We start from the raw sequence: 21,540 nt of genomic DNA on the forward strand, positions 1-21,540 counted from the left end.
CAGTATCAGGAGCTGCACAGTCTAGTGTAGAGCCTTGTATGAGGGCAGAGCGCTGTGTGTCAGTATCAGATGCTGCAGAGTCTAGTGTAGAGCCTTGTATGAGGGCAGAGCGCTGTGCGTCAGTATCAGGAGGTGCACAGTCTAGTGTAGAGCCTTGTATGAGGGCAGAGCGCTGTGCACCAGTATCAGGAGCTGCAGAGTCTAGTGTAGAGCCTTGTATGAGGGCAGAGCGCTGTGCGTCAGTATCAGGAGCTGAAGAGTCTAGTGTAGAGCCTCGTATGAGGGCAGAGCGCTGTGCGTCAGTATCAGGAGCTGCACAGTCTAGTGTAGAGCCTTGTATGAGGGCAGAGCGCTGTGCGTCAGTATCAGGAGGTGCAGAGTCTAGTGTAGAGCCTTGTATGAGGGTAGAGCACTGTGCACCAGTATCAGGAGCTGCAGTCTAGTGTAGAGCCTTGTGTGAGGGCAGAGCGCTGTGCGTCAGTATCAGGAGGTGCACAGTCTAGTGTAGAGCCTTGTATGAGGGCAGAGCGCTGTGCGTCAGTATCAGGAGCTGCACAGTCTAGTGTAGAGCCTTGTATGAGGGCAGAGCGCTGTGCGTCAGTATCAGGAGGTGCACAGTCTAGTGTAGAGCCTTGTATGAGGGCAGAGCGCTGTGCGTCAGTATCAGGAGGTGCACAGTCTAGTGTAGAGCCTTGTATGAGGGCAGAGCGCTGTGCGTCAGTATCAGGAGCTGCACAGTCTAGTGTAGAGCCTTGTATGAGGGCAGAGCGCTGTGCTTCAGTATCAGGAGCTGCAGAGTCTAGTGTAGAGCCTTGTATGAGGGCAGAGCGCTGTGCATCAGTATCAGGAGCTGCACAGTCTAGTTTAGAGCCTTGTATGAGGGCAGAGCACTGTGCGTCAGTATCAGGAGCTGCACAGTCTAGTGTAGAGCCTTGTATGAGGGCAGAGCGCTGTGCGTCAGTATCAGGAGGTGCAGAGTCTAGTGTAGAGCCTTGTATGAGGGCAGAGCGCTGTGCGTCAGTATCAGGAGCTGCACAGTCTAGTTTAGAGCCTTGTATGAGGGCAGAGCACTGTGCGTCAGTATCAGGAGCTGCACAGTCTAGTGTAGAGCCTTGTATGAGGGCAGAGCACTGTGCGTCGGTATCAGGAGGTGCAGAGTCCAGTGTAGAGCCTTGTGTGAGTGCAGAGCGCTGTGCATGAGTATCAGGAGCTGCAGAGAGCAGTGTAGAGCATTGTATGAGGGCAGAGCACTGTGCATGAGTATCAGGAGCTGCAGAGTCTAGTGTAGAGCCTTGTATGACATAGTTGTCATGGGAGATTTCAACTATCCAGACATTTGTTGGGAATCTCTCTCAGGCAAAACTAACAGGTCAAGGAAATTCTTATCCTCTCTTGCTGACAACTTTATCTTCCAAAAGGTAAGGGAGAAAACAAGGGGAACTGCTACCTTGGATCTAATCCTTATAAACAGGGAGGAAATGGTTGAGGAGGTAAAAGTGGCTGGGACCCTAGGAGGTAGCGACCATGCTATTTTAGAATTTTGGATAACTAGAGGCGGAAGACCTGTGAAGACTCAGACGTCAAGGTTAGTTTTCAGAAAGGCAGATTTTAAGGGATTCAGAAAGAGAATTGGAGGGATCCAATGGCTGAATATCCTTAAAGACAAAAATGTCCAGGAAGGATGGGAAATCTTGAAAAATGAAATTCTCAAAGCACAGTTGTTAACAATTCTGAAAAGAGGGAAGAATAGGAAGCATTTAAGGAAACCAGGATGGATGAACACAGAACAAAAGCACATGCTAAAAAGGAAGAAAAAAATGTTTATAAAATGGAAAGAGGGAGGCATATCTAAAGAAGAATCTAATGCTGTCTGCAGAACCTGCAGGGCACAAATCAGATTATTAAAGCTGAAAATGAATTGAGGCTTGCAAGAGATGTCAAAAGCAATAATAAAGGATTTTGGGGATATGTCAAAAGTAAAAGAAAAGTCAAAGATGCTATAGGATTTTTACAGGATGAAAATGATGAAATGGTAAGACAGGATGTTGAGAAGGCTGAACTTTTAAATTCCTATTTTGCATCTGTTTTCTCTCAGAAAGGAAATGTAACATCAACTGTTATTCACTGTCCTATTAAGGGAATAGAAGAATCCAGGATATCTATAAACAGAAAGATAGTGAGGAAACACTTAGCTAACCTAAATGAATTCAAGTCTCCAGGTCCAGATGAATTACACCCCAGAGTACTGAAGGAGATAGCAGAAGAAATTTTTGAACCCCTCTCTATAATCTTTGAAAATTCTTGGAGAACAGGAGAAGTGCCAGAAGACTGGAGAAGAGCAAATGTTGTTCCTATCTTCAAAAAGGGGAAGAAGGTGGACCCAGGTAACTATAGGCCGGTGAGTCTGACTTCTATACCAGGAAAGATCTTTGAACAAATTATTAAACAACATGTATGTCAATACCTGGATAAGAATGAAGTGATTAAACAGAGTCAGCATGGGTTTGTAACTAATAAGTCATGTCAGACTAACTTAATTTCCTTCTATGACGGTATCACTGATTGGGTGGATCAAGGAAATGCTGTAGATATAGTATATCTTGACTTCAGCAAAGCATTTGACAAAGTCTCTCATACAATCCTTATTGAAAAAATGATTAAGTATGGAATGGACAAGGCAACTGTTAGGTGGATTCATAACTGGCTTAGTGATCGGACCCAAAGAGTGGTCGTAAATGGCTGCACATCCAGTTGGAGGAATGTCTCAAGTGGGGTACCACAGGGCTCTGTCCTGGGCCCTGTATTGTTCAACATCTTTATCAATGATTTAGATGAAGGAATTGAGGGTAAACTGATCAAATTTGCTGATGACACAAAGCTAGGAGGGATAGCTAATACTAGAGAAGAGAGAGAGAGGATTCAAAAAGATTTAAATAAACTGGAGAAGTGGGCAGCAACTAACAGAATGGTTTTTAACAGGGAGAAATGCAAAGTACTACATCTGGGCAATAAAAATGAAAAAAGCATATATAGAATGGGAGGAATAGGGCTAAGTGACAGCACATGTGAAAAAGACTTGGGTATACTAATAGATCACAGACTGAATATGAGTCAACAGTGTGATGCAGCAGCAAAAAAGGCAAATGCAATTCTAGGATGTATTAACAGAAGCATACAGTCTAGATCACGTGAAGTCATTATTTCCCTCTACTCCTCTTTGGTCAGACCTCATCTGGAATATTGTGTCCAGTTTTGGGCGCCACATTTTAAAAAAGACATCAACAAACTGGAGCAAGTTCAGAAAAGAGCGACCAGAATGGTGACCGGTCTGCAAACCCTGTCTTATGAGGAAAGGTTGCAGGATTTGGGAATGTTTAGTTTGCAAAAGAGAAGACTGAGAGGAGACTTAATAGCTGTCTACAAATATCTAAAGGGCTGTCACATTGTAGAAGGATCAACTTTATTCTCATTTGCACAAGGAAAGACTAGAAGCAATGGGATGAAACTGAATGGGAGGAGACACAGATTAGATATTAGAAAAAACTTTTTGACAGTTAGAGTGATCAATGAGTGGAACAGGCTGCCACGAGAAGTGGTGAGTTCTCCTTCAATGGAAGTCTTCAAACAGAGGCTGGACAGACATCTGACTGGGATGATTTAGCGAATCCTGCTTTGAGCAGGGGGTTGGACCAGATGGCCCAGGAGGTCCCTTCCAACTCTACCATTCTATGATTCTATGATTCTATGAGGGCAGAGCGCTGTGCGTCAGTATCAGGAAGTGTATAGAAATATTTTGGTATCTGCTAGCACTATATAGTGATGTCAGCACTGTATAATAGTGTCAGCACTGCAGAGCACCGTGTATTGGTGTCAGCACTGCAGAGCACTGTATATTGGTGTCAGCACTGCAGAGCACTGTATATTGGTGTCAGCACTGCAGAGCACTGTGTATTGGTGGCAGCATTGCAGAGCACTGTGTATTGGTGTCAGCACTGCAGAGCATTGTATATTCGTGTCAGCACTGCAGAGCACTGTATATTGGTGTCAGCACTGCAGAGCACTGTATATTGGTGTAAGCACTGCAGAGCACTGTATATTGGTGTCAGCACTGCAGAGCACTGTATATTGGTGTAAGCACTGCAGAGCACTGTGTATTGGTGGCAGCATTGCAGAGCACTGTGTATTGGTGTCAGCACTGCAGAGCATTGTATATTCGTGTCAGCACTGCAGAGCACTGTATATTGGTGTCAGCACTGCAGAGCAGTGTGTATTGGTGTCAGCACTGCAGAGCACTGTGTATTGGTGTCAGCACTGCAGAGCAGTGTATATTGGTGTCAGCACTGCAGAGCAGTGTATATTGGTGTCAGCACTGCAGAGCACTGTATATTGGTGTCAGCACTGCAGAGCACTGTATATTGGTGTCAGCACTGCAGAGCACTGTATATTGGTGTCAGCACTGCAGAGCACTGTATATTGGTGTCAGCACTGCAGAGCACTGTATATTGGTGTCAGCACTGCAGAGCACTGTGTATTGGTGTCAGCACTGCAGAGCACTGTATATTGGTGTCAGCACTGCAGAGCACTGTATATTGGTGTCAGCACTGCAGAGCACTGTATATTGGTGTCAGCACTGCAGAGCACTGTATATTGGTGTCAGCACTGCAGAGCACTGTATATTGGTGTCAGCACTGCAGAGCACTGTATATTGGTGTCAGCACTGCAGAGCACTGTATATTGGTGTCAGCACTGTAGAGCACTGTATATTGGTGTTAGCACTGCAGAGCACTGTGTATTGGTGTAAGCAATGCAGAGCACTGTATATTGGTGGCAGCACTGCAGAGCACTGTATATTGGTGTAAGCACTGCAGAGCACTGTATATTGGTGGCAGCACTGCAGAGCAGTGTATATTGGTGGCAGCACTGCAGATCAGTGTATATTGGTGGCAGCACTGCAGATCAGTGTATATTGGTGTCAGTACTGCAGAGCACTGTATATTGGTGTCAGCACTGCAGAGCACTGTATATTGGTGGCAGCACTGCAGAGCACTGTGTATTGGTGTAAGCAATGCAGAGCACTGTATATTGGTGGCAGCACTGCAGAGCACTGTATATTGGTGTAAGCACTGCAGAGCAGTGTATATTGGTGGCAGCACTGCAGAGCACTGTGTATTGGTGTAAGCAATGCAAAGCACTGTATATTGGTGGTAGAACTGCAGAGCAGTGTATATTGGTGGCAGCACTGCAGAGCAGTGTATATTGGTGGCAGCACTGCAGAGCAGTGTATATTGGTGTCAGCACTGCAGAGCACTGTATATTGGTGTCAGCACTGCAGAGCACTGTATATTGGTGTCAGCACTGCAGAGCACTGTATATTGGTGTCAGCACTGCAGAGCACTGTGTATTCGTGTAAGCAATGCAGAGCACTGTATATTGGTGGCAGCACTGCAGAGCACTGTATATTGGTGTAAGCACTGCAGAGCAGTGTATATTGGTGGCAGCACTGCAGAGCAGTGTATATTGGTGGCAGCACTGCAGAGCAGTGTATATTGTTGGCAGCACTGCAGAGCACTGTATATTGGTGTCAGCACTGCAGAGCACTGTATATTGGTGTCAGCACTGCAGAGCCCTGTATATTGGTGTCAGCACTGCAGAGCCCTGTATATTGGTGTCAGCACTGCAGCGCACTGTGTATTGGTGTAAGCAATGCAGAGCACTGTATATTGGTGGCAGCACTGCAGAGCACTGTATATTGGTGTAAGCACTGCAGAGCACTGTATATTGGTGGCAGCACTGCAGAGCAGTGTATATTGGTGGCAGCACTGCAGAGCAGTGTATATTGGTGGCAGCACTGCAGAGCACTGTATATTGGTGTCAGCACTGCAGAGCACTGTATATTGGTGTCAGCACTGCAGAGCACTGTATATTGGTGTCAGCACTGCAGAGCCCTGTATATTGGTGTCAGCACTGCAGAGCCCTGTATATTGGTGTCAGCACTGCAGAGCCCTGTATATTGGTGTCAGCACTGCAGAGCACTGTGTATTGGTGTAAGCAATGCAGAGCACTGTATATTGGTGGCAGCACTGCAGAGCACTGTATATTGGTGTAAGCACTGCAGAGCAGTGTATATTGGTGGCAGCACTGCAGAGCAGTGTATATTGGTGGCAGCACTGCAGAGCACTGTGTATTGGTGTCAGCTCTGCAGAGCACTGTATATTGTGTCAGCACTGCAGAGCACTGTGTATTGGTGTCAGCACTGCAAAGCACTGTATATTGGTGTCAGCACTGCAGAGCACTGTATATTGGTGTAAGCACTGCAGAGCACTGTATATTGGTGTCAGCACTGCAGAGCACTGTGTATTGGGGTCAGCACTGCAGAGCACTGTATAATGGTGTCAGCACTGTAGAGCACTGTATACTGGTGTCAGCACTGCAGAGCACTGTATACTGGTGTCAGCACTGCAGAGCACTTTATATTGGCATCAGCACTGCAGAGCACTGTATAATGGTGTCAACACTGTAGAGCAGTGTATATTGGTGGCAGCACTGCAGAGCACTGTGTATTGGTTTCACCATGGCAGAGCACTGTGTATTGGTGTCAGCACTGCAGAGCACTGTATATTGGTGGCAGCACTGCAGAGCACTGTATATTGGTGTCAGCACTGCAGAGCACTGTATATTGGTGGCAGCACTGCAGAGCACTGTGTATTGATGTCAGCACTGCAGAGCACTGTATATTGGTGGCAGTACTGCAGAGCACTGTATATTGGTGTCAGCACTGCAGAGCAGTGTATATTAGTGTCAGCACTGCAGAGCACTGTATATTGGTGTCAGCACTGCAGAGCAGTGTATATTGGTGTCAGCACTGCAGAGCACTGTATATTGGTGTCAGCACTGCAGAGCACTGTATATTGGTGTCAGCACTGCAGAGCACTGTATATTGGTGTCAGCACTGCAGAGCACTGTATATTGGTGTCAGCACTGCAGAGCACTGTGTATTGGTGTCAGCACTGCAGAGCAGTGTATATTGGTGGCAGCACTGCAGAGCACTGTATATTGGTGGCAGCACTGCAGAGCAGTGTATATTGGTGTCAGCACTGCAGAACAGTGTATATTGGTGTCAGCACTGCAGAGCAGTGTATATTGGTGTCAGCACTGCAGAGCAGTGTATATTGGTGTCAGCACTGCAGAGCAGTGTATATTGGTGTAAGCACTGCAGAGCACTGTATATTGGTGTCAGCACTGCAGAGCAGTGTATACTGGTGTCAGCACTGCAGAGCACTGTATATTGGTGTCAGCACTGCAGAGCACTGTATACTGGTGTCAGCACTGCAGAGCACTGTATACTGGTGTCAGCACTGCAGAGCACTGTATACTGGTGTCAGCACTGCAGAGCACTGTATATTGGTGTCAGCACTGCAGAGCAGTGTATATTGGTGTAAGCACTGCAGAGCACTGTATATTGGTGTCAGCACTGCAGAGCAGTGTATATTGGTGTCAGCACTGCAGAGCACTGTGTATTGGTGTCAGCACTGCAGAGCACTGTATATTGGTGTCAGCACTGCAGAGCAGTGTATATTGGTGTCAGCACTGCAGAGCAGTGTATATTTAGTTGTCAGCACTGCAGAGCAGTGTATATTGGTGTCAGCACTGCAGAGCACTGTATATTGGTGGCAGCACTGCAGAGCACTGTATATTGGTGTCAGCACTGCAGAGCACTGTATATTGGTGGCAGTACTGCAGAGCACTGTATATTGGTGTCAGCACTGCAGAGCAGTGTATATTGGTGTCAGCACTGCAGAGCAGTGTATATTGGTCTCAGCACTGCAGAGCAGTGTATATTGGTGTAAGCACTGCAGAGCACTGTATATTGGTGTCAGCACTGCAGAGCACTGTATACTGGTGTCAGCACTGCAGAGCACTGTATACTGGTGTCAGCACTGCAGAGCACTGTATACTGGTGTCAGCACTGCAGAGCACTGTATACTGGTGTCAGCACTGCAGAGCACTGTATACTGGTGTCAGCACTGCAGAGCACTGTATATTGGTGTCAGCACTGCAGAGCAGTGTATATTGGTGTAAGCACTGCAGAGCACTGTATATTGGTGTCAGCACTGCAGAGCAGTGTATATTGGTGTCAGCACTGCAGAGCAGTGTATATTGGTGTCAGCACTGCAGAACAGTGTATATTGGTGTAAGCACTGCAGAGCACTGTATATTGGTGTCAGCACTGCAGAGCAGTGTATATTGGTGTCAGCACTGCAGAGCACTGTATATTGGTGTCAGCACTGCAGAGCACTGTATACTGGTGTCAGCACTGCAGAGCACTGTATACTGGTGTCAGCACTGCAGAGCACTGTATATTGGTGTCAGCACTGCAGAGCAGTGTATATTGGTGTAAGCACTGCAGAGCACTGTATATTGGTGTCAGCACTGCAGAGCAGTGTATATTGGTGTCAGCACTGCAGAGCACTGTGTATTGGTGTCAGCACTGCAGAGCACTGTATATTGGTGTCAGCACTGCAGAGCAATGTATATTGGTGTCAGCACTGCAGAGCAGTGTATATTTAGTTGTCAGCACTGCAGAGCAGTGTATATTGGTGTCAGCACTGCAGAGCACTGTATATTGGTGGCAGCACTGCAGAGCACTGTATATTGATGTCAGCACTGCAGAGCACTGTATATTGGTGGCAGTACTGCAGAGCACTGTATATTGGTGTCAGCACTGCAGAGCAGTGTATATTGGTGTCAGCACTGCAGAGCAGTGTATATTGGTGTAAGCACTGCAGAGCACTGTATATTGGTGTCAGCACTGCAGAGCAGTGTATATTGGTGTCAGCACTGCAGAGCAGTGTATATTGGTGTAAGCACTGCAGAGCAGTGTATATTGGTGTCAGCACTGCAAAGCACTGTATATTGGTGTCAGCACTGCAGAGCAGTGTATACTGATGTAAGCACTGCAGAGCACTGTATATTGGTGTCAGCACTGCAGAGCACTGTATATTGGTGGCAGCACTGCAGAGCACTGTATATTGATGTCAGCACTGCAGAGCACTGTATATTGGTGGCAGTACTGCAGAGCACTGTATATTGGTGTCAGCACTGCAGAGCAGTGTATATTGGTCTCAGCACTGCAGAGCAGTGTATATTGGTCTCAGCACTGCAGAGCAGTGTATATTGGTGTAAGCACTGCAGAGCACTGTATATTGGTGTCAGCACTGCAGAGCAGTGTATATTGGTGTCAGCACTGCAGAGCACTGTATATTGGTGTCAGCACTGCAGAGCACTGTATACTGGTGTCAGCACTGCAGAGCACTGTATACTGGTGTCAGCACTGCAGAGCACTGTATACTGGTGTCAGCACTGCAGAGCACTGTATATTGGTGTCAGCACTGCAGAGCACTGTATATTGGTGTAAGCACTGCAGAGCAGTGTATATTGGTGTCAGCACTGCAGAGCAGTGTATATTGGTGTCAGCACTGCAGAGCAGTGTATATTGGTGTAAGCACTGCAGAGCACTGTATATTGGTGTCAGCACTGCAGAGCAGTGTATATTGGTGTCAGCACTGCAGAGCACTGTATATTGGTGTCAGCACTGCAGAGCACTGTATACTGGTGTCAGCACTGCAGAGCACTGTATACTGGTGTCAGCACTGCAGAGCACTGTATACTGGTGTCAGCACTGCAGAGCACTGTATATTGGTGTCAGCACTGCAGAGCAGTGTATATTGGTGTAAGCACTGCAGAGCACTGTATATTGGTGTCAGCACTGCAGAGCAGTGTATATTGGTGTCAGCACTGCAGAGCACTGTGTATTGGTGTCAGCACTGCAGAGCACTGTATATTGGTGTCAGCACTGCAGAGCAGTGTATATTGGTGTCAGCACTGCAGAGCAGTGTATATTTAGTTGTCAGCACTGCAGAGCAGTGTATATTGGTGTCAGCACTGCAGAGCACTGTATATTGGTGGCAGCACTGCAGAGCACTGTATATTGATGTCAGCACTGCAGAGCACTGTATATTGGTGGCAGTACTGCAGAGCACTGTATATTGGTGTCAGCACTGCAGAGCAGTGTATATTGGTGTCAGCACTGCAGAGCAGTGTATATTGGTGTAAGCACTGCAGAGCACTGTATATTGGTGTCAGCACTGCAGAGCAGTGTATATTGGTGTCAGCACTGCAGAGCAGTGTATATTGGTGTAAGCACTGCAGAGCAGTGTATATTGGTGTCAGCACTGCAAAGCACTGTATATTGGTGTCAGCACTGCAGAGCAGTGTATATTGATGTAAGCACTGCAGAGCACTGTATATTGGTGTCAGCACTGCAGAGCAGTGTATATTGGCGTAAGCACTGCAGAGCAGTGTATATTGGTGTCAGCACTGCAGAGCAGTGTATATTGGTGTCAGCACTGCAGAGCAGTGTATATTGGTGTCAGCACTGCAGAGCACTGTATATTGGTGTCAGCACTGCATATTGGTGTCAGCACTGCAGAGCACTGTATATTGGTGTCAGCACTGCAGAGCACTGTATATTGGTGTCAGCACTGCAGAGCAGTGTATATTGGTGTCAGCACTGCAGAGCACTGTATATTGGTGTCAGCACTGCAGAGCACTGTATATTGGTGTCAGCACTGCAGAGCACTGTATATTGGTGTCAGCACTGCAGAGCACTGTATATTGGTGTCAGCACTGCAGAGCACTGTGTATTGGTGTCAGCACCGCAGTACACTGTACAGTGGGTACAAAAAGTATTCAGCCCCCTTTGCATTTTTCACTCTTTGTTTCATTGCCGCCATTTGGGAAATATTCAAAAAGTTCATTTTCTCTCATTAATGTGCACTCTGTGCCCCATCTTGACTGAAAATAACAAATGTAGAAATTTTTGGAAATTTATTTAAAAAGAAAAACTGAAATCTCCCATGGTCATAAGTCTTCAGCCCCTTTGCTCAGTATTGAGTAGACGCACCTTTTGAGCTAGTGCTAGAGTCTTCTTGGGAATGATGCAACAAGTTTTTCACGCCTGGATTTGGGGATCCTCGGCCATTCTTGCAGATCCTCTCCAGTTCCGTCAGGTTGGATGGTGAACGTTGGTGGACAGCCATTTTCAGGTCTCTCCAGAGATGCTCAGTTGGGTTTATGTCAGGCCTCTTGCTGGGCCAGTCAAGAATGGTCACAGAGTTGTTCTGAAGCCACTCCTTTGTTATTCTAGCTGTGTGCTTAGGGTCATTGTCTTGTTGGAAGGTGAACCTTCGGCCAAGTCTGAGGTCCAGAGCACTCTGGAAGAGGTTTTCATCCGGGATGTCTCTGTACTTGGCCGCATTCATGTTTCCTTCTATTGCAACCAGTCATCCTGTCCCTGCAGCTGAAAAACACCCCCATAGCATGATGCTGCCACCACCATGTTTCACTGTGGGGATTGTATTGGGCAGGTGATGAGCAGTGCCTGGTTTTCTCCACACATACCGCTTAGAATTATTACCAAAAAGTTCTATCTTCGTCTCATACCAGAGAATCTTATTTCTCATAGTCTGGGAGTCCTTCATGTGTTTTTTAGCAAACTCTATGCAGGCTTTTATATGTCTGGCACTGAGGAGAGGCTTCCGTCGGGCCACTCTGCCATAAAGGTCTGACTACTGGAGGGCTGCAGTGATAGTTGACTTTGTGGTACTTTCTCCCATCTCCATATCTTTGGAGCTCAGCCACAGTGATCTTGGGGTTCTTCTTTACCTTTCTCACCAAGGCTCTTCTCCCACATTTGCTCAGTTTGACTGGACAGCCAGGTCTAGGAAGACTTCTGGTCATCCCAAACTTCTTCCATTTAAGGATTATGGAGGCCGCTGTGCTCTGAGGAACCTTGAGTACTGCAGAAATTCTTTTGTTACCTTGGCCAGATCTGAGCCTTGCCACAATTCTGTCTCTGAGCTCCTTGGCCAGTTCCTTTGACCTCATGATTCTCATTTGGTGTGACATGCACTGTGAGCTGTGAGGTCTTATATAGACAGGTGTGCGCCTTTACAAATCAAGTCCTATCAGTTTTATTAATCCCAGCTGGACTCCAATGATGGAGCAGGACCATCTCAAGGAGGATCACAAGGAAATGGACAGCATGTGGCTTACATATGAGTGTCTGAGCAAAGGGGTTAAAACTAAAAGAAAAAGAGCGCAATAGGGTCTTACCCAGGTAAAAGAGATATAGTTCAAGCTGTTATACTCACCAATGGCAGGAGAGTTTAGGGCATAAAGGAATAGAGGTCAAAGCTGCTGCACATCCAAATGGCCACGCCGTGGCCATAGATCATCAGATATCAAAGAAATAATTTTCGGATTAACCGTGTGCTGCTAGACAAACTGACTCCTTTCCAGATTGTGTACTTGTATACTTTTATTTTCCCAACGCGTTTCGAAGTTTGAAACTTCTTCCTCATGTACATATCATTCCCTGAGGAAGAAGTTTCAAACTTCGAAACGCGTTGGGAAAATAAAAGTATACAAGTACACAATCTGGAAAGGAGTCAGTTTGTCTAGCAGCGCACGGTTAATCCGAAAATTATTTCTTTGATATCTGTCTGAGCAAAGGGGCTGAATACTTATGACCATGTGATATTTCAGTGTTTTAATAAATTTGCAAAAATTTCTACATTTCTGTTTTTTTTCAGTGAAGATGGGGTGCAGAGTGTCCATTAATGAGAAAAAATGAACATTTTTGAATTTATCAAATGGCTGCAAGGAAACAGAGAAAAATTTAAAGGGGTCTGAATACTTTCCATACCCACTGTACATTGGTGTCAGCACTGTAGAGTACGGTAGAATTTTTCAGCACTGCAGAGCAATGAATTTTTTGTCAGCATTGTATTGTTGGTCAGCACTGTGTAGGTGCCATGGGCCGTGTAGATACAGGAGCACTCTAGTTTAGGGCTTGACACTATAACATGGCTGAGTGCTTATGTTCTATCGTATCACACTCGGTCCAATGTTATTCGGATTACAGCACACTGACACTCGGATCACAGAACAATGACTGTCAATCACACTAAGGTGCCACTCGGATCACAATATGCTGAGACTCAGATCACAGTACCCTGACACTCAGATCACAGTACCCTGACACTCAGATCACAGTAAGGTGACACTCGGATCACAGTACAATGACACTCGGATCACGGTAAGGTGACACTCGGATCACAGTAAGGTGACACTCGGATCACAGTAAGGTGACACTCGGATCACAGTACAACGACACTCAGATCACAGTAAGGTGACACTCGGATCACAGTAAGGTGACACTCGGATCACAGTACAATGACACTCGGATCACGGTAAGGTGACACTCGGATCACAGTAAGGTGACACTCGGATCACAGTAAGGTGACACTCGGATCACAGTAAGGTGACACTCGGATCACAGTACAATGACACTCGGATCACGGTAAGGTGACACTCGGCTCACAGTAAGGTGACACTCGGCTCACAGTACAACGACACTCAGATCACAGTAAGGTGACACTCGGATCACAGTAAGGTGACACTCGGATCACAGTACAATGACACTCGGATCACGGTAAGGTGACACTCAGATCACAGTAAGGTGACACTCGGATCACAGTAAGGTGACACTCGGATCACAGTACAACGACACTCAGATCACAGTAAGGTGACACTCGGATCACAGTAAGGTGACACTCGGATCACAGTACAATGACACTCGGATCACGGTAAGGTGACACTCGGATCACAGTAAGGTGACACTCGGATCACAGTAAGGTGACACTCGGATCACAGTAAGGTGACACTCGGATCACAGTAAGGTGACACTCGGATCACGGTAAGGTGACACTCGGATCACAGTAAGGTGACACTCGGATCACAGTACAACGACACTCAGATCACAGTAAGGTGACACTCGGATCACAGTACAACGACACTCAGATCACAGTAAGGTGACACTCGGATCACGGTAAGGTGACACTCGGATCACAGTAAGGTGACACTCGGATCACAGTAAGGTGACACTCGGATCACAGTAAGGTGACACTCGGATCACAGTACAATGACACTCGGATCACGGTAAGGTGACACTCGGATCACAGTAAGGTGACACTCGGATCACAGTACAACGACACTCAGATCACAGTAAGGTGACACTCGGATCACAGTAAGGTGACACTCGGATCACAGTACAACGACACTCAGATCACAGTAAGGTGACACTCGGATCACAGTAAGGTGACACTCGGATCACAGTACAATGACACTCGGATCACGGTAAGGTGACACTCGGATCACAGTAAGGTGACACTCGGATCACAGTACAACGACACTCGGATCACGGTAAGGTGACACTCGGATCACAGTAAGGTGACACTCGGATCACAGTAAGGTGACACTCGGATCACAGTAAGGTGACACTCGGATCACAGTACAATGACACTCGGATCACGGTAAGGTGACACTCGGATCACAGTAAGGTGACACTCGGATCACAGTACAACGACACTCAGATCACAGTAAGGTGACACTCGGATCACAGTAAGGTGACACTCGGATCACAGTACAACGACACTCGGATCACAGTAAGGTGACACTCAGATCACAGTAAGGTGACACTCGGCTCACAGTAAGGTGACACTCGGATCACAGTACAATGACACTCGGATCACGGTAAGGTGACACTCGGATCACAGTAAGGTGACACTCGGCTCACAGTAAGGTGACACTCGGATCACAGTACAATGACACTCGGATCACGGTAAGGTGACACTCGGATCACAGTAAGGTGACACTCGGATCACAGTAAGGTGACACTCGGATCACAGTAAGGTGACACTCGGATCACAGTAAGGTGACACTTGGATCACAGTAAGGTGACACTCGGATCACAGTAAGGTGACACTCGGATCACAGTAAGGTGACACTCGGATCACAGTACAACGACACTCGGATCACAGTAAGGTGACACTCAGATCACAGTAAGGTGACACTCGGCTCACAGTAAGGTGACACTCGGATCACAGTACAACGACACTCGGATCACAGTAAGGTGACACTCAGATCACAGTAAGGTGACACTCGGCTCACAGTAAGGTGACACTCGGATCACAGTACAATGACACTCGGATCACGGTAAGGTGACACTCGGATCACAGTAAGGTGACACTCGGATCACAGTAAGGTGACACTCGGATCACAGTAAGGTGACACTCGGATCACGGTAAGGTGACACTTGGATCACAGTAAGGTGACACTCGGATCACAGTAAGGTGACACTCGGATCACAGTAAGGTGACACTCGGATCACAGTAAGGTGACACTCGGATCACAGTACAATGACACTCGGATCACGGTAAGATGACACTCGGCTCACAGTAAGGTGACACTCGGATCACAGTACAATGACACTCGGATCACGGTAAGGTGACACTCGGATCACAGTAAGGTGACACTCGGATCACAGTAAGGTGACACTCGGATCACAGTACAATGACACTCGGATCACGGTAAGGTGACACTCGGATCACGGTAAGGTGACACTCGGATCACAGTAAGGTGACACTCGGATCACAGTAAGGTGACACTCGGATCACAGTACAATGACACTCGGATCACGGTAAGGTGACACTCGGATCACAGTAAGGTGACACTCGGATCACAGTACAACGACACTCGGATCACAGTAAGGTGACACTCGGATCACAGTAAGGTGACACTCGGATCACAGTACAATGACACTCGGATCACGGTAAGGTGACACTCGGATCACAGTAAGGTGACACTCGGATCACAGTACGCTGACACTCGGATCACGCTCGCAGCAGTTTCAGCCGAGGGTCAGTTGCGTATAGCATCAGATTCTCTGGCATAACAGAATAATCGGATGCTAGTCGCCAGTGTGAGCGAACCCCTGGGATGAGGCTATTGCAGTGCCACGTGTAGCTGTGGGCAGCCGGCTTTGACTTGCTAACACGGGGCTTCTCACTGTGGCCTGTGACCCAGCCGTTCTGAGGTCTCTGCGGCCTGGATATGATCCATGTGACTGGCTGCTTGGAGGGAGCGCTGCTCTTTTGCACCTGTTAGTGAATTGCAGTAGGGTCCTTGGGGCCGGTGTGATGCACACATCAGGTCATCTGCAGGTAATGGATGGTGAGCCCAGGGATGGATGGAGGCTGTGTATAAGGATTGTACAACCAATAATGTGAATAATCCCATAAGTACCCCAGTCAACACATCAGGTGCAACAACAAACTCAGCTCAGCTATGTGTGTGCGCGCACAGCTAGATCTGTGCATGCATGTATGTAGAAGCCACATTTCTGACACTGCATGGCTCCTGGTCAGGGGCCCACAATTGCGCTTACCTTTATTGGAGAGGTGCGCTGGGAAGTCGGCGCCGTGTCGGATGTATGCGCTGTCATCGTCAGCAGAACAGAAGCCGTCCTTCACCTTTTTAACCAGAAAGGACCTTGGCATTGTTCCTCTTGTCTTCCAGAGGTCAGTGCAGGGTTAGGGAGGAGGAGATATTTATGGAGGTGAAGATAACCAGGGTGAAGGAAGGACATCAACCTGCAGTTGCCCACCACCGTCCTCCAAAATGGAGGCACAATATTCTTCTGTAGTTCAGAGACACTGAGATGGAAGGTGGGTGAAGTCCCGGCCCTTAAAAGAAGCAAATCCTCTGCTGGGCAACATGAGGTCTGAGGAGTTCTGCATCTGACAGAGGCCGGCTCCAGACTTCAGCACCAGACAGCAGCAGCAATGATCAGGGCAATTCAGCAACGGACAGCAGGAACCTCAATGGTCAGGGCAGGGTCCGGCCTCGTGTACTGGAGAATAGCAGCCTCAATGGTCAGGGCAGGGTCCGGCCTTCAGGTCTGGCTCCAGAAATCAGCACTAGACATCAGAAACCTCAATGGGCAGGGTCCGGCCTTCAGGTCTGCATAGAGGCAGCCTCAGTGGACAGGGCTGGCTCCAGAAATCAGCACTGGACATTAGAAACCTCAGTGGACAGGGCAGGCTCCAGAAATCAGCACTGGACATCAGAAACCTCAATGGACAGGGCAGGCTCCAAACTTCAGGTCTGTATAGAGGCAGCATCAATGGACAGGACAGTCTCCAGCTTTCAGCACTGGAGGAAGAAAGCCTCAGTGGTCAAAGTGGGCTCCAGACTTCAGCACTGGACAGCGGCAGCCTCAATGGTCAAAGTGGGCTCCAGACTTCAGCACTGGACAGCGGCAGCCTCAATGGTCAGGGCAGGCTCCAGACTTCAGCACTGGACAGCGGCAGCCTCAATGGTCAAAGTGGGCTCCAGACTTCAGCACTGGACAGTGGCAGCCTCAATGGTCAGGGCAGGCTCCAGACTTCAGCACTGGACAGCTCCCAAAACAAGAGACTGCTGCATCTTCACAGCTGTGAAAAGCCCTGCTGTGGAATGGGGTCTCACACAACCTGACCTTTGACGCTGGAGTCTCACACACCCAGGTTGGCCATGTGAAGGTGTTATTTACCCTGGCTGGTTTTGTAGCGGTCTCATTCACCCTAGTCTTTGTGGTAAAGGTCTCACTTCTCTTGTTCAGTTTTATGGATGTTTACCTCAATTTTCTCTGTTTTATGGAGGTCTCACGTCCTCTCTTGTGCATGGTGGATGTCGCATTTGCCTTCTTCCAATTGCAGGCTGTCATAGGCCTTAGATTTTATCAGAGCAATGTCGCATAGTTCTGTCCTTGTCCCAGCTGTTCCTCTGTGCTAGTTGTCTCTTTACTCCTGCTTAGTATCATTGGCAGTCTAAAATCATCTCTGCTTGCTTCACCCTCTGTTTCTCTGTGCTGGTTGTCTCTTTCGTCTTGCTCGGTATCATTGGCAATGTATGACTATTTCTGCATCCCTCGCTGTCTCTGCTCCTCCTTCTTCCATCAGTCTCTCATCCCTTTGCCGTCCCTCCTTTGCAGACGTCTTACTGGTCTAGGGCTCGGGATATGTGATCATCAGCTGCGGGTGGTTGGGGAAATGTCTCGAAATTCCTGTGGGAGCCCCCAATCTGTACAACTGCTGCTAAACTCTGCAGCCTGATCTCTGCAGTCAGAAGAGGAAGCAGAGCCAGAGGGAGAGGGCACATCCTGCAGGGGAAGAGCCGCAAATCTACATTTATGTCTTGCTTCTTCTCCATTGTCTCCTTCCTAAGATTACACATTATGCAAAGGTACACAGAGCAGAGAGGTGAGGGGTGGACAAAGCAAGCAGACTGGCGAAGGGTGGACAGAGAGAGCAGAGAGGCGAGGGGAGGACAGAGAGCAGAGAGGCGAAGGGTGGACAGAGAGCAGAGAGGCGAAGGATGGACAGTGAGCAGAGAGGCGAAGGATGGACAGTGAGTACAGAGGTGAGGGGCAGACAAAGCGATCAGAGAGGTGAGTGGTGAACACAGTGAGCAGAGGCGAGGGGTGGACAGAGAGCAGAGAGGCGAGGGGTGGACAGAGCGAGCAGACTGGTGAAGGGTGGACAAAGAGCAGAGAGGCGAGGGGTGGACAGAGCGAGCAGAGAGGCGAGGGGTGGACAGAGCGAGCAGAGAGGCGAGGGGTGGACAGAGCGAGCAGAGGCGAGGGGTGGACAGAGCGAGCAGAGGCGAGGGGTGGACAGAGCGAGCAGAGGCGAGGGGTGGACAGAGCGAGCAGAGGCGAGGGGTGGACAGAGCGAGCAGAGGCGAGGGGTGGACAGAGCGAGCAGAGGCGAGGGGTGGACAGAGCGAGCAGAGGCGAGGGGTGGACAGAGCGAGCAGAGGCGAGGGGTGGACAGAGCGAGCAGAGGCGAGGGGTGGACAGAGCGAGCAGAGGCGAGGGGTGGACAGAGCGAGCAGAGGCGAGGGGTGGACAGAGCGAGCAGAGGCGAGGGGTGGACAGAGCGAGCAGAGGCGAGGGGTGGACGGAGCGAGCAGAGGCGAGGGGTGGACGGAGCGAGCAGAGGCGAGGGGTGGACGGAGCGAGCAGAGGCGAGGGGTGGACGGAGCGAGCAGGGGCGAGGGGTGGACGGAGCGAGCAGAGGCGAGGGGTGGACGGAGCGAGCAGAGGCGAGGGGTGGACGGAGCGAGCAGAGGCGAGGGGTGGACGGAGCGAGCAGAGGCGAGGGGTGGACGGAGCGAGCAGAGGCGAGGGGTGGACGGAGCGAGCAGAGGCGAGGGGTGGACGGAGCGAGCAGAGGCGAGGGGTGGACGGAGCGAGCAGAGGCGAGGGGTGGACGGAGCGAGCAGAGGCGAGGGGTGGACGGAGCGAGCAGAGGCGAGGGGTGGATGGAGCGAGCAGAGGCGAGGGGTGGACGGAGCGAGCAGAGGCGAGAGGTGGACAGTGCGAGCAGAGAGGTGAGGGGTGGACAAAGCGAGCAGACTGGCGAAGGGTGGACAGAGAGCAGAGAGGTGAGGGGTGGACAGAGCGAGCAGACTGGCGAAGGGTGGACAGAGCGAGCAGAGGCGAGGGGTGGACAGAGCGAGCAGAGGCGAGGGGTGGACAGAGCGAGCAGAGGCGAGAGGTGGACAGTGCGAGCAGAGAGGTGAGGGGTGGACAAAGCGAGCAGACTGGCGAAGGGTGGACAGAGAGCAGAGAGGTGAGGGGTGGACAGAGCGAGCAGACTGGCGAAGGGTGGACAGAGAGAGCAGAGAGGTGAGGGGTGGACAAAGCGAGCAGACTGGCGAAGGGTGGACAGAGAGCAGAGAGGTGAGGGGTGGACAGAGCGAGCAGACTGGCGAAGGGTGGACAGAGAGAGCAGAGAGGTGAGGGGTGGACAGAGCGAGCAGACTGGCAAAGGGTGGACAGAGAGAACAGAGAGGTGAGGGGTGGACAGAGCGAGCAGACTGGCGAAGGGTGGACAGAGAGAGCAGAGAGGTGAGGGGTGGACAGAGCGAGCAGACTGGCGAAGGGTGGACAGAGCGAGCAGAGGCGAGGGGTGGACAGAGCGAGCAGAGGCGAGAGGTGGACAGTGCGAGCAGAGAGGTGAGGGGTGGACAAAGCGAGCAGACTGGCGAAGGGTGGACAGAGAGCAGAGAGGTGAGGGGTGGACAGAGCGAGCAGACTGGCGAAGGGTGGACAGAGAGAGCAGAGAGGTGAGGGGTGGACAAAGCGAGCAGACTGGCGAAGGGTGGACAGAGAGCAGAGAGGTGAGGGGTGGACAGAGCGAGCAGACTGGCGAAGGGTGGACAGAGAGAGCAGAGAGGTGAGGGGTGGACAGAGCGAGCAGACTGGCAAAGGGTGGACAGAGAGAACAGAGAGGTGAGGGGTGGACAGAGCGAGCAGACTGGCGAAGGGTGGACAGAGAGAGCAGAGAGGTGAGGGGTGGACAGAGCGAGCAGACTGGCGAAGGGTGGACAGAGAGCAGAGAGGCGAGGGGAGGACAGAGAGTGCAGAGGCGAAGGGTGGACAGAGAGCAGAGAGGCGAAGGGTGAACAGAGAGCAGAGAGGCGAAGGATGGACAGTGAGTACAGAGGTGAGGGGCAGACAAAACGATCAGAGAGGTGAGTGGCGAACACAGTGAGCAGAGGCGAGGGGCGGACAGAGCGAGCAGACTGGCGAAGGGTGGACAAAGAGCAGAGAGGCAAGGGGTGGACAGAGCGAGCAGAGGCGAGGGGTGGACAGAGCGAGCAGAGGCGAGGGGTGGACAGAGCGAGCAGAGGCGAGGGGTGGACAGAGCGAGCAGAGGCGAGGGGTGGACAGAGCGAGCAGAGGCGAGGGGTGGACAGAGCGAGCAGAGACGAGGGGTGGACAGAGCGAGCAGAGGCGAGGGGTGGACAGAGCGAGCAGAGGCGAGGGGTGGACAGAGCGAGCAGAGGCGAGGGGTGGACAGAGCGAGCACAGGCGAGGGGTGGACAGAGCGAGCACAGGCGAGGGGTGGACAGAGCGAGCACAGGCGAGGGGTGGACAGAGCGAGCACAGGCGAGGGGTGGACAGAGCGAGCAGAGGCGAGGGGTGGACAGAGCGAGCAGAGGCGAGGGGTGGACAGTGAGTACAGAGGTGAGGGGCAGACAAAACGATCAGAGAGGTGAGTGGCGAATACAGTGAGCAGAGGCGAGGGGTGGACAGAGCGAGCAGAGGCGAGGGGTGGACAGAGCGAGCAGAGGCGAGGGGTGGACAGAGCGAGCAGAGGCGAGGGGTGGACAGAGCGAGCAGAGGCGAGGGGTGGACAGAGCGAGCAGGGGCGAGGGGTGGACAGAGCGAGCAGAGGCGAGGGGTGGACAGAGCGAGCAGAAGCGAGGGGTGGACGGAGCGAGTAGAGGCGAGGGGTGGACGGAGCGAGCAGAGGCGAGGGGTGGACGGAGCGAGCAGAGGCGAGGGGTGGACGGAGCGAGCAGAGGCGAGGGGTGGACGGAGCGAGCAGAGGCGAGGGGTGGACGGAGCGAGCAGAGGCGAGGGGTGGACGGAGCGAGCAGAGGCGAGGGGTGGACGGAGCGAGCAGAGGCGAGGGGTGGACGGAGCGAGCAGAGGCGAGGGGTGGACGGAGCAAGCAGAGGCGAGAGGTGGACAGTGCGAGCAGAGAGGTGAGGGGTGGACAAAGCGAGCAGACTGGCGAAGGGTGG

At 50.5% G+C, this 21,540-nt stretch overlaps 1 protein-coding gene across 2 annotated transcripts in view; it reads right to left on the bottom strand.

Annotated features, from left to right (window-relative positions):
- SCRT1 (scratch family transcriptional repressor 1) overlaps positions 1-18,493 on the bottom strand; it is a 164,800-nt gene extending 146,307 nt beyond the window's left edge. The window contains exon 1 of one of the 2 annotated variants that reach the window (XM_073556522.1): positions 16,349-18,432. In XM_073556522.1, the coding sequence (XP_073412623.1) occupies positions 16,349-16,460 (112 nt within the window). In that variant the 5' untranslated portion in view covers positions 16,461-18,432. Of the gene's footprint in view, positions 1-16,348 lie in introns of both variants that reach the window. The other variant, XM_073556521.1, reaches the window with a different exon arrangement.
- Positions 18,494-21,540: the final 3,047 nt, after the last annotated feature.

This window comes from Dendrobates tinctorius, unplaced genomic scaffold, assembly GCF_039654945.1.
Source record: "Dendrobates tinctorius isolate UK_male_01 unplaced genomic scaffold, ASM3965494v1 ptg000235l, whole genome shotgun sequence".
Classification (NCBI taxonomy): Eukaryota; Metazoa; Chordata; class Amphibia; order Anura; family Dendrobatidae; genus Dendrobates; species Dendrobates tinctorius.